General features: G+C 46.6%; 1 protein-coding gene across 1 annotated transcript; it reads right to left on the bottom strand.

Moving 5' to 3' along the window:
* Positions 1–1,499: 1,499 nt before the first annotated feature.
* Positions 1,500–13,259, bottom strand: abcg2a (ATP-binding cassette, sub-family G (WHITE), member 2a). Its single transcript, XM_084691790.1, has 16 exons — positions 13,009–13,259; positions 12,288–12,485; positions 10,557–10,616; positions 9,414–9,528; positions 9,173–9,325; positions 8,081–8,238; positions 7,691–7,842; positions 7,364–7,465; positions 6,973–7,223; positions 4,033–4,115; positions 3,685–3,774; positions 3,439–3,563; positions 3,083–3,237; positions 2,801–2,890; positions 2,571–2,671; positions 1,500–2,060 (listed from the first exon to the last, which is right to left on the bottom strand). Exons 2-16 carry the CDS (start codon positions 12,479–12,481, stop codon positions 1,913–1,915), a joined length of 1,977 nt encoding a protein of 658 aa, XP_084547916.1. The 5' UTR covers positions 12,482–12,485; positions 13,009–13,259; the 3' UTR covers positions 1,500–1,912.

The following is a 13,259-nucleotide window of genomic DNA, read 5'->3' as shown; positions in this document are numbered from 1 at the left end:
TCGTCCACAAACCGTTTTGTCGGTTAACTTTTTAAAGAAGATATGCAGCAGCAACGAAATGAAGTAACTATATGTACACATCTGTACATATCTTATACTGCTGCACACCACATGCTTACTTCAGGGTTTTTTCCAAAAACCTTGGGGGCCACCCCCCCCCCCCCAAATGTTGTGTTCTACGAGCCATTTGCCTACTTTAGCAAGTTACTGTATTTCCAAGACTTGATAGTGTAACTGACACGACAGAGTAAATAATTCCTCTTTCAATTCCTGTTTCAATAAGCCCTTGTTTCAGTTTTGAGCATAAAATCAGCTGCACGGTCTGTAGAGATCTTGGGACAAAGCCACTTTTTTAGTTTCTGAAACCGGGCTATACATCGCTTCGAAATATAAGACGCACAAACACAAGAAAACTGTCAAATTGGCGTTCAAGCCGTGGCTTTATTTCCGAAAAATACAGTACACTCACACATATGTGCACACACATAGCTTCCAGATCTACCTGATCAGGTTAGTACATGAGCTGTTAAGGTTTCATGTTTTTATTACGTAACGCACTCACACACTAACACACGCATAAATAAACAGCAGGTATATCCTTTCTACCTGAAGGTCAAAGTATCCCTCCCCCCTCCTCTAGTACTGACCTGTGTGTGTGGTGGTGGAGTGCTGCACCAGGACAGAGAGCAGTACTGACCTGTGTGTGTGGTGGTGGAGTGCTGCACCAGGACAGAGAGCAGTACTGACCTGTGTGTGTGGTGGTGGAGTGCTGCACCAGGACAGAGAGCAGTACTGACCTGTGTGTGTGGTGGTGGAGTGCTGCACCAGGACAGAGAGCAGTACTGACCTGTGTGTGTGGTGGTGGAGTGCTGCACCAGGACAGAGAGCAGTACTGACCTGTGTGTGTGGTGGTGGAGTGCTGCACCAGGACAGAGAGCAGTACTGACCTGTGTGTGTGGTGGTGGAGTGCTGCACCAGGACAGAGAGCAGTACTGACCTGTGTGTGTGGTGGTGGAGTGCTGCACCAGGAGGACCGAGAGCAGCCACAGTACTGCTAGTCTGGGAGCCATGATCGTCTCACGGAGAGAGAAAGAGGAGAGGAAGAACGATGCGCCTCGTGTCGGAGTGTGTGTTTGGGCAGGCTTGTCGACGAGTGCAGGGAGGGTTCTAGAATGTTGTAACATAGAACCACCACCCTGTCTGGGGCAGAGCAGTGAACAAAGTGTGTGTGTGTGTGTGTGTGTGTGTGACACCATGCTTACACTCCATCACACGTGTGAAGTGTGTTTACTTTCTGTTGTCATGGACACAAGGTGGAGACAGTGTCTGCTTACACCCACACCCCAGTCTGGTGTGTGTGTGTGTGTGTGTGTGTGTGTGTGTGTGTGTGTGTGTGTGTGTGTGTGTGGGAGTGTCTAATCCCATCTCATTATTGTATTTATGTGTCAACAGTCAGCTCAGCATCTCTCTGCACACACACACACACGCAGCAGCAAGACTCGTAGAAAGATGTTTATTATCAAAGTTTCATCACAATCATTGTTATTCACAGATGGTGTGATATCATAATTACATAATACAAAAGCATTGGTTATAAATTGACAGACATGAACAGTAATCAAATATAATGTGAAGAGACAGAACCCATGACAGGATCAGTGTGGTGTAGTGAGAGCAGGAGAACTAAGAGATGTTTGAATACTGCAACATAGAAGGGTTCTAGAATGGGGTTATAGAGTGCGCTTCTAGAATGAGACAGGTATCTGATTAGTTGAGGCTTTCATTCATAGCAAAGTTCAACCTTTGACCTGAAGAGGAGGCGTCTGACCCCTGGGTGAACTTTCAAATGAAGTGATGAAAATGATTACAGTATTCCTGAGGAAGATGAGAGGGCGTGCCTGACCCCTGACCCCTAGGTGAACTTCCTGATGAAGCGTAGCTTCAGGTAGGCGATGATGAGGAAGATAATGGTCATGCAGAGGAGGGCCACGTGATTCTGCCACAGGCCCCAGGAGGAGTAGTCGATGCCTTGGTTACGCAGGAAGTCCTCTCCCGTGCACCTGCACAACACACACACAGGTTCACAGAACGTTCGCACGCGCCTACGGAACCAGAACTTACTGAACAGCAGACACGTCCTAATGCTTCCTCCTAGAATCACAGACACGTTCTAGAACTTCCTGACAGAATTAGGACGTGTAGACAGGTGTCATGGAATCAGAGCTGAATGTTGACAGCTCTTCAGGTTCAGCCCAGGTGTGTGATTAGGGTTAGGGTGTGGACAGGGTTAGTGGTCGGTGTATGGATTGGGTTAGGGTTAGTGTTAGGGTTAGGGTACTGCAGTGCAATGTCTGGCCAGCAGATGGCGCCAGAGGACACAGCAACACTGGAACTCCCTGTGGTCCCTCCAATTGGCTTTAAGGGGAGGGACCTGGGATCTCCTCCTCCAATGAGAAAAGAGAAAGGACAGGAGGGACAGAGGACACACCTCTGATGTCATCACAGCTGCTGCAGCTGTAGACCAATAACCAGAGAGAGTGTTGGGTTGTGTCGGTGATGTCATAACTTACATCAGCTGGGGCGGTAGGATGGTTCCGTTGCCGGGCAACGCGGTGGGCAGGAGGATGTCGCCACAGAACTGCAGACCCACAAACTCATTGATCTGCAGACCCTGCAGATAACACACACACACACATACTGATTGACCCTGAAGAAAGAGCAACATTGTTGTCATGGAGTGTGTGTATCTGTGTGATCTTTGTGAGTGTGTGTGTTTGAGTGTGTGTGTGTGTGTACTCACTGCCAGTCCGTATCGAGGGATGCTGAAGTACTTGAGCCATGCCAGCCACTGAGCAATGCTGGGGAGGTTCACCAACAGGCCTGAGAAGATCTGTCCACACACACACACACACACACCAAATACACCACACACACCACACACACACAGCTAAATCATACTGATATGAACTACAGCCTTTTATTTCTGTGTGTGCATAGGTGTGTGTTTGTGATTGCACATGCATCGATATGTGCATGCATTTGCAGTTGTGTGTGCGTTTGAAGGTGTGTTTGTTTGTGTCACCATCATGAAGACGAAGGCGATGGTCATGAAGATGTTGGCGATGGCAACCACGCTCTGGTCGGCTGAGATGGCCATCGTCATGGCGGTGGCGGTGTACGCTACCATGGCAACCGTGAACATGAAAATGAAGAAGGCTTCCACTGTGGCTTTGAACCCTGCAGAGAAGAGGAGGAGGGCTCAGTACATGTGTGAGAGTCTCATGGTGTGTGTGTTCATGTATGTGTGTGTGTGTGTGTGTGTCATGGTGTGTGTGTTCATGTACGTGTGTGTGTGTGTCATGGTGTGTGTGTTCATGTACGTGTGTGTGTGTGTCATGGTGTGTGTGTTCATGTACGTGTGTGTGTGTGTGTGCTCACCGATCATGAAATAGGCCACACAGCTGAAGACAATAGCAGGAATGGTGCGCAGGGTGATGATGTCAGACAGGATCTTAGACAGGAAGTAGACTGACACCCTGTAGTATCCGCTGATGTACTCATGACTGCAGGAGAGAAGCTGACTGAGGCAGGGGGACTGGGGGGTGTAGGTGTGTGTGTGTGTGTGTGTGTGTGTGTGTGTGTGTAAATGTACTTGTGTGTTTGTGGTGTGTGTGTGTGACTCACATGAACAGCTTCCTCTCAGTGATGAACAGCTCTGCAGCTGACAGAGCGCTGAAGCACTGGTTGGTGGTGATGAAGAACAGAGCCCCCATCCTGACACACACACAAGTTGATTAAAGAGGTTTGAATACCTGTTCTGTTAGATCAACTCTGTACTAATAAAGTTGATTGAAGAAGTTTGAATACCTGCTCTGTTAGATCAACTCTGTACTAATTAAGTTGATTGGAGAAGTTTGAATACCTGTTCTGTTAGATCAACTCTGTACTAATAAGGTTGATTGAAGAAGTTTGAATACCTGTTCTGTTAGACCAACTCTGTACTAATAAAGTTGATTGAAGAAGTTTGAATACCTGTTCTGCATGCCGCTCTGGTCGTCTGCAACGCCAAAGAAGATGGCTCCAACAATCAGAGCCAGAAACACCGTCACCCCAATCTGACACACACACACACACATGACACACATTTTGGGGAAAATGACCAAAGGGGTTAGCATGTGTGTTTTGGGGGAAATTACCTAAGGGGTTAGCATGTGTGTTTTGGAGGAAATTACCAAAGGGGTTTGCATGTGTGTTTTGGGGTAAATGACCAAAGAAGTTACCATATGTGTTTTGGAGTTTATGAACAAAGGGGTTAGCATGTGTGTTTTAGGGTAAATGACCAAAGGGGTTAGCATGTGTGTTTTGGGGTAAATGACCAAAGGGATTAGCATTTGTGTTTTGGGGAAAATGACCAAAGGGGTTAGTATGTGTGTTTTGGATGAAATTACCAAAGGGGTTAGCATGTGTGTTTTGGGGTATAAGACCAAAGGGGTTAGCATTTGTGTTTTGGGGAAAATTACCAAAGGGGTTAGTATGTGTGTTTTGGGGAAAATGACCAAAGGGGTTAGCATGTGTGTTTTGGGGAAAATGACCAAAGGGGTTAGCATGTGTGTTTTGAATGAAATTACCAAAGGGGTTAGCATGAGTGTTTTGGGGTATAAGACCAAAGGGGTTAGCATTTGTGTTTTGGGGAAAATTACCAAAGGGGTTAGTATGAGTGTTTTGGGGTATAAGACCAAAGGGGTTAGCATTTGTGTTTTGGGGAAAATTACCAAAGGGGTTAGTATGTGTGTTTTGGGGAAAATGACCAAAGGGGTTAGCATGTGTGTTTTGGATTAAATGACCAAAGGGGTTAGTATGTGTGTTTTGGGGAGAATTACCAAAGGGGTTTGCATGTGTGTTTTGGGGTAAATGACCAAAGGAGTTAACATGTGTGTTTTGGGGTTTATGAACAAAGGGGTTAGCATGTGTGTTTTGGATAAAATGACCAAAGGGATTAGCATGTGTGTTTTGGATGAAATTACCAAAGGGGTTAGCATGTGTGTTTTGGATGAAATGACCAAAGAGGTTAGCATGAGTGTTTTGGATGAAATGACCAAAGCAGTTGCCATGTGGGTTTTGGATGAAATGACCAAAGGGGTTAGCATGAGTGTTTTGGATGAAATGACCAAAGGAGTTAGCATGAGTGTTTTGGGGTATATGACCAAAGGGGTTAGCATGTGTGTTTTGGGGGGAAATGACCAAAGGGGTTAGCATGTGTGTTTTGGATTAAATGACCGAATGGGTTAGCATGTGTGTTTTGGGGGGAAATGACCAAAGGGGTTAGCATGTGTGTTTTGGATGAAATGACCGAAGGGGTTAGCATGTGTGTTTTGGATGAAATTACCAAAGGGGTTAGCATGTGTGTTTTGGATGAAATGACCAAAGAGGTTAGCATGAGTGTTTTGGATGAAATGACCAAAGCAGTTGCCATGTGGGTTTTGGATGAAATGACCAAAGGGGTTAGCATGAGTGTTTTGGATGAAATGACCAAAGGAGTTAGCATGTGTGTTTTGGATGAAATGACCAAAGGAGTTAGCATGAGTGTTTTGGGGTATATGACCAAAGGGGTTAGCATGTGTGTTTTGGGGGAAAATGACCAAAGGGGTTAGCATGTGTGTTTTGAATGAAATGACCAAAGGGGTAAGCAAAAGTGTTTTGGGGTATAAGGCCAAAGGGGTTAGCATTTGTGTTTTGAATGAAATGACAAAAGGGGTTAGCATGTGTGTTTTAGGGTAAATGACCAAAGGGGTTAGCATGTGTGTTTTGGGGTAAATGACCAAAGGGATTAGCATGTGTGTTTTGGATAAAATGACCAAAGGGGTTAGCATGTGTGTTTTGGGGAAAATGACCAAAGGGGTTAGCATTTGTGTTTTGGGGAAAATGACCAAAGGGGTTAGTATGTGTGTTTTGGATGAAATTACCAAAGGGGTTAGCATGTGTGTTTTGGGGTATAAGACCAAAGGGGTTAGCATTTGTGTTTTGGGGAAAATTACCAAAGGGGTTAGTATGTGTGTTTTGGGGAAAATGACCAAAGGGGTTAGCATGTGTGTTTTGGGGAAAATGACCAAAGGGGTTAGCATGTGTGTTTTGAATGAAATTACCAAAGGGGTTAGCATGAGTGTTTTGGGGTATAAGACCAAAGGGGTTAGCATTTGTGTTTTGGGGAAAATTACCAAAGGGGTTAGTATGAGTGTTTTGGGGTATAAGACCAAAGGGGTTAGCATTTGTGTTTTGGGGAAAATTACCAAAGGGGTTAGTATGTGTGTTTTGGGGAAAATGACCAAAGGGGTTAGCATGTGTGTTTTGAATGAAATTACCAAAGGGGTTAGCATGAGTGTTTTGGGGTATAAGACCAAAGGGGTTAGCATTTGTGTTTTGGGGAAAATGACCAAAGGGGTTAGTATGTGTGTTTTGGGGAAAATGACCAAAGGGGTTAGCATGTGTGTTTTGAATGAAATGACCAAAGTTGTTAGCATGTGTGTTTTGAATGAAATGACCAAAGTTGTTAGCATGTGTGTTTTGGGGTTTATGACCAAAGGGATTAGCATGTGTGTTTTGGGGAAAATGACCAAAGGGGTTAGCATGTGTGTTTTGGATTAAATGACCAAAGGGGTTAGCATGTGTGTTTTGGATGAAATTACCAAAGGGGTTAGCATGTGTGTTTTGGGGAAAATGATCAAAGGGGTTAGCATGTGTGTTTTGGGGAAAATGACCAAAGGGGTTAGCAAGTGTGTTTTGGATGAAATGACCAAAGAGGTTAGCAAATGTGTTTTGGGGTATGTGACCAAAGCGGTTCCTTTTTAGCAGATCACCACATCACCTGCGTTATCTTAAGTATGTGTCAATTACTCACACACATGTCATCACAACACACACTCGACAAACACAACCCCCCCCCCCTCCCACACACACACACACACACACACACACCTGAGCGAAAGAGGTCTGTGGGTTCAGCATGAGGTTCTTGAAGGTTCTCTTGAGGACCCATTTGAACTGGGTGGGGAAGGAGGTGTTGTAGGTGATGGTTCGGGAGGGGGGCTTGGTGGAGGCCTGCTTCCCCAGGACGATGCTCTCAAGCTGGGCCTTGGTCTCCCGGTAGTACTGGCAGCTACGGTACTCCTGCACCAGGCGGTCCTCGATACCCTGCCTGGAGCTTGTCACCTCCTCTGGGTCCATCTCTGGAGGAGGAGAGGGGAGGAAAGGGGAGAGGAGGGGAAGTATAAATTAGTTCATATACAGTTAAGAGCTCCTATTGGATGACATGACAGAACCCCTCCCCCCCCCCACACTTCCTCCTCCTGGACCAATCGCAGCTTACCATCTGCGTCCTTGCCGCTGTTCAGCGCAACGGAAGTAGAATCCCCGTTGATCACATCCAGGAAGAAGTCTGCAGGGTTGTTGTGGGGCTCACAGATGTACCCTGGGAAATGTAGTCACGACACAGTCAAGATATAAGCTCAAAGCAGATACAGTATTACAGATTGGAAATACCATGGCACAGCATTGCACAGCATTGCACAACAGAGCAAGCCTTGCGTAACCTAGCCTAGTATAGCCTAGCCTAGCCTACTATAGCCTAGCCTTGTGTAACATAGCCTAGCCTAGTGTAACCTAGCCTAGCCTAGTGTAACCTAGCCTAGCATACCGATGTCAGAGAAGTACAGCAGGGCGCTCTGCGCTGGGCCGTGGTACACCTGCTTCCCACTGACCAGCAGAGTCAGACTGTCAAACAGCCGGTAGATGGAGTAGCGAGGCTGGTGTATGGACAGGATGATGGTCCGGCCGTGGTTAGCCATCCTGGAGGGGGGTGGAGAGAGGGGGGGAGATGGAGAGGGGAGGAGTAGGAGAGAGTTAGGGATGGAAGTGGAGGAAAGGGAGGGAGAGAGATGGAGGAGGAGGAGGGATGGAGGAGGAGGAGGGATAGAGGAGGGATGGAGGAGGGACAAAGCCCACAATGATGACAGAGCCGGTGACGACATTGAGCTAGCGGACTACAAACATGGTCGCTCCCACCCTGAAGGACTACATCCCCCACCTCTTAAGCAGCAGCAGGACAGAGTTGGCGGTGCTGGCGTCCAGGCCGGTGGTGGGCTCGTCCAGGAACAGCACGGACGGGTCTATGATCAGCTCCATACCGATGTTGGTCCTCTTCCTCTCCCCCCCTGAGATCCCCCTGATCAGCTGGGTCCCCACCTGGACACACACACACACACACACATGATAGTAACACACACACACACACACACACACATGATAGTAACACACACACACACACACATGATAGTAACACACACACACACATGATAGTAACACACACACACACACACATGATAGTAACACACACACACACACACACACATGATAGTAACACACACACACACACACACACATGATAGTAACACACACACACACACACATGATAGTAACACACACACACACACACATGATAGTAACACACACACACACACACACATGATAGTAACACACACACATGATAGTAACACACACACACACAAATGATAGTAACACACACACACACACACACACATGATAGTAACACACACACACACACACATGATAGTAACACACACACACACACACATGATAGTAACACACACACACACACACACATGATAGTAACACACACACACACACACATGATAGTAACACACACACACATGATAGTAACACACACACACACATGATAGTAACACACACACACACACATGATAGTAACACACACACACTCACACACATGATAGTAACACACACACACACACACATGATAGTAACACACACACACACACACATGATAGTAACACACACACACACACATGATAGTAACACACACACACACATGATAGTAACACACACACACATGATAGTAACACACACACACACATGATAGTAACACACACACACACACATGATAGTAACACGCACACACACACGATAGTAACACACACACACACACATGATAGTAACACACACACACACACACATGATAGTAACACACACACACATGATAGTAACACACACACACACACACACATGATAGTAACACACACACACACACAGGTCCCTATGCCACACACACACACACACACACACGTTAGGACCAGCGTACCCGTGAGTCGGCCACTTTGTTGAGTCCAAGCTGCATGATGAGGCTGGACACCTTGTCCTGCCTCTCCTGCTGGGACACGGAGGAGGGCAGGCGCAGCGCCGCCGAGAACGCAAAGTTCTCTCTCACCGTCAGAGTCCCCATCACCACGTCATCCTGGGGGGGGGGGGGGGGAGTAAGGGTGTGTGTGTGTAGGGGTGTGTGTGTGTAGGGGAGTGTGTGTGTAGGGGTGTGTGTGTGTCACCTGCACAACGTATCCAGAGAGACATTTGAAGTTAGGTGGCTGAGGAGCTCCGTCGATCAGCACCTCCCCTGACAGACCCGATGGGTCCTTACGCGCTGCCAGCACATCCAGGAACCTGACACCATCACAACACCATCACAACACCACCACAACACCACCACAACACCACCACAACACCACCACAACACCACCACAACACCACCACAACACCACCACAACACCACCACAACACCACCACAACACCATCACAACACCACCACAACACCACCACCACAACACCACCACAACACCATCACAACACCATCACAACACCATCACAACACCACCACAACACCACCACCACAAGACCAACAACACTCAAGTTCGAGCCTAAATTGATCTTAAAAATGTCAAGCTTAAATATTTCAAGCCAAAAAAATTGAGCCAAAAGAATGAGGCAAAACATTTCTAGCTTAAAAAATTCAGATTGTAACATCCTGGAGACCAAGGATAGGTAGAGCAATTGAGCAATAGAGAGAAAATGCATGATGACTACCAGGGAAAACAACCATGCTTCGGTGAGTCCGAAGTTATAAAATCTTGCATTGAGGCTTGATTGCTCTACCTATTCTTGATATCCTGGAAGCTAAAATCTGATTTTTTAAGCTCGAAGTTTTTCACAACACCATTACCACAAATACTTTGTCACCGTACTAAAGTAGATTTTTCTGGTATCATTACAGTAACTCTATTCCTTTTCTGAAAACTTTTTAACCTCACCTTTTACATAAATACCTGTACTTTCTACTTCTTACATTTACAGAAATCTGTATTTGGTGGTATGATCAATATTATTTCTTATTGTTGCACGGCTTTTTTCAATTTCCTGACTATCACGCACAACAAACATAAGCTAGTCTAAGAAGCTACCATGGAGCAAGGCAGAGCGCAACCATTATTTTGAAGAAAAACAAGTTTCTAAAGGTAAAACATTATTATAATTTTTTTAATAACTTTTTATATTGAAAGATTAAACAATACTTCACCTTTTACAAGACTTTTTAAACATGAATATCTGTACTCCTACTTGAGTGATGGTTGTGTGTATTTTTCCCATCTGTTACCATGACCACAACATGAACATGAATATGGAGGGAGACTCACGAGGACTTTCCACTTCCTGTGGCGCCCAGGATGGCGTTGAGGCCTGGCTTCATGATCCCACTAAGAAACACACACACACATGCATTCACAGACACATATACACACGTGCACACACACACACACACACATATACACACGTGCATGCATTAAGACACACAAAAACAAATAATTTTTAGAGTTTGAGGCCCAGTGTGTGTGAAACATGACACAGCACAACGACAGAGAACTGAATCTACCATGACACATCATGTAGCAATGACACACACACACCACACATCTCACATACACACAGCAGACACACTTATACAAAACAGGGAGTTCACCCCTCACACACATCCAGTTAATCATTACACACACCAATCCTCAACAGCAACCAAACAGGGGATCATCTCTATCCATAAACCACACACACACTCCACACACACACTCTACACACACACTATGTCTACAGTCCATCCAGGTACTAACACACACACACACTCGAGCCATTTAATGAATGTATTCAGAGGTCAGAAGTCACTGATGGTACCTTCTGCACATGCTCAGTCTGCACCTTGACATTCCAGCCAGCGTACATAAGCATCTGTTTGTTTACACACACGCACACAGTCACACACACCCTTCCTCACACACACACACACACACAGTCACACACACCCTTCCTCACACACACACACACACACACACAGTCACACACACCCTTCCTCACACACACAAACACATCTTTCTCACAAAGACAGTGAATGAATGTTGGATGTCATTGTCTCAACTTGGCAGGGTTTTACAGTGTGTGTGTGTGTGTGTGTGTGTGTGTGTGTGCGTGTGTGTGTGTGTGTGTGTGTGTGCGTGTGTGTGTGTGTGTGTGGTGTGAGAGAGAGTGTGTCCTCTCCTGCTGAAACAGACAGTTCCTTCCTCTCATTCAAAAACTAATTTGAGGGAAATTTGTGTATGTTCAGGTGCATATTTGTTGAGATGTGTGTGACCGTGTGAGTGTGTGGTGGTCCTTTCATCTTCATCATCCCTAGGTGGTCTTCCTGCTTTCTGCACGTAGAGCTGGCGACCTCCTCAACCCAACCCTGCACACCCTCTCTCCTCTCCCAGCCCTCCTCTCTCTCTCTCCTCTTCTCTCCCAACCCTCCTCTCTCTTTCCTCCTCTCTCTTCTCTCCCAACCCTCCTCTCTCTCTCCTCCTCTCGTTTCTCTCCCAACCTTCTTCTCTCTCTCTCCACTCCTCTCCCAACCCTTCTCTCTCTCCTCTCTCTCCTCTCTCTCTCCCCTTCTCTCCCAACCCTCCTCCCTCTCTCCTCCTCTCTCTTCTCTCCCAACCCTCCTCTCTCTCTCTCTCCTCTCCCAACCCGGCACCTCCTCTCCTCCTCTCTCTCGTCCTCCTACTTGTGTTTGTCACCTCTCCTTATTCTCCTAGCCCAATCACAGCTTACAGTCTTACAATGCCTAAATCGATAAGCAGCATTTAACTTGATCAATGACCCCACATCCTCACACACACACACATACACACACACAGGGGTGCCGTATAGGGGGTAAAAGTTAGGACGAGGGGCCCCTGACTGACAGGGGAAAAATAAAAAACTAATATAAATGATCAAAAAATTGGAATATATATTTTCTTTTTCATGGGGCCCAGAATTCCTGGCGGCGCCCCTGCACACACACACACACACACACACACACACACACACACACACACACACACACACACACACACTCTTACTTGAGGTCTATGAGGATGTCCTTCTGGGTGCTCTTCCTCTTCCAGAAGCAGCCGCTACTCTGACGCACCTTGTAGTGGATGTTGTGGAAGCTGACCGTGGCTCCATTGCGTGGTTTAACGTTCACCGGAGACTGCTGCCGCTGAGCCCCGTTATCCCGCGGACCACTCATCATCTGGATGGCCGGTTCGGACATTCAGCTGCGGGTCGGAAGAGAGCGCCACGCGTGGGCGGGGCTAGGACCGGTAATTTGCCACTGTCTTTATTGCTACCATGGTCACGTGCGATACGAGCTAGAACTTTGGATCTCTTAAAGCGTTATTTAAAGATTTGATGCTGAACTGTCTACGTCAATACCACATGTAACAAAGTGACAGACAATTAGTGCATCGTAGACTAACCAGAATATAGAGGTTTAGATGTGTCAGTTTTAACAGTTGACCGGTGGTCGGTCAAGAAACGGTCTGTGTTTACAAATTATATTACAGAATGTAATATAGAACAGTTATACAATTACTAATGCTGTGTCACAACGTAGGCCAGCATGTCCCAGGGAACACATCAGGGTTAGTGGGCCTAATTATGTAATTATCACATTCCAGGGAAACTCATGACTTGAAGAATCAGTTCATCACTCAGGTCTACGGTCAATACCGTGAGCGATCGCGTGCGCGCTGCTAAAATAACTCCGTTAGTTTTCGGTACATCGAAATCATCACTGACCTGGTGCTGACGGTGAGTAGTGACCGGGTTTGAACGAAAACACCCGTTCCACAGCGGGGCCAGAAAAGGTCGGTCAGATGTCCGCGAGCGCGTCTCTTCTGTCAGTTGGGTCGCTGGTGTAACGCTATAGCGCGAGCTGTGTTGGATAAGACGGGAAGTAGGGAGGAGGGCAGAGTGCGTGTTTATGATCGGCAGCACGTGGACCGTCCCTGCACGGGAGTGATGGTGCTGTTTAGGAACACTCAAAAACA

Source organism: Hypomesus nipponensis, chromosome 25 (genome assembly GCF_054491055.1).
Source record: "Hypomesus nipponensis isolate SF chromosome 25, ASM5449105v1, whole genome shotgun sequence".
NCBI classification, from domain to species: Eukaryota; Metazoa; Chordata; class Actinopteri; order Osmeriformes; family Osmeridae; genus Hypomesus; species Hypomesus nipponensis.
This window is presented reverse-complemented; position numbering and strand designations above follow the sequence as displayed.

Bases quoted from the DNA above. Each gene is read 5' to 3' on its own strand.
- abcg2a (XM_084691790.1), bottom strand. From the start codon at position 12,481: ATGTCCGAACCGGCCATCCAGATGATGAGTGGTCCGCGGGATAACGGG. The intron at 10,617-12,287 runs GTAAGAGTGTGT...TGTGTTTCTTAG, and splicing joins GACATCCTCATAGACCTCAA to TGGGATCATGAAGCCAGGCC. The intron at 9,529-10,556 runs GTGAGTCTCCCT...TGATGGTGTCAG, and splicing joins ACAGGAAGTGGAAAGTCCTC to GTTCCTGGATGTGCTGGCAG.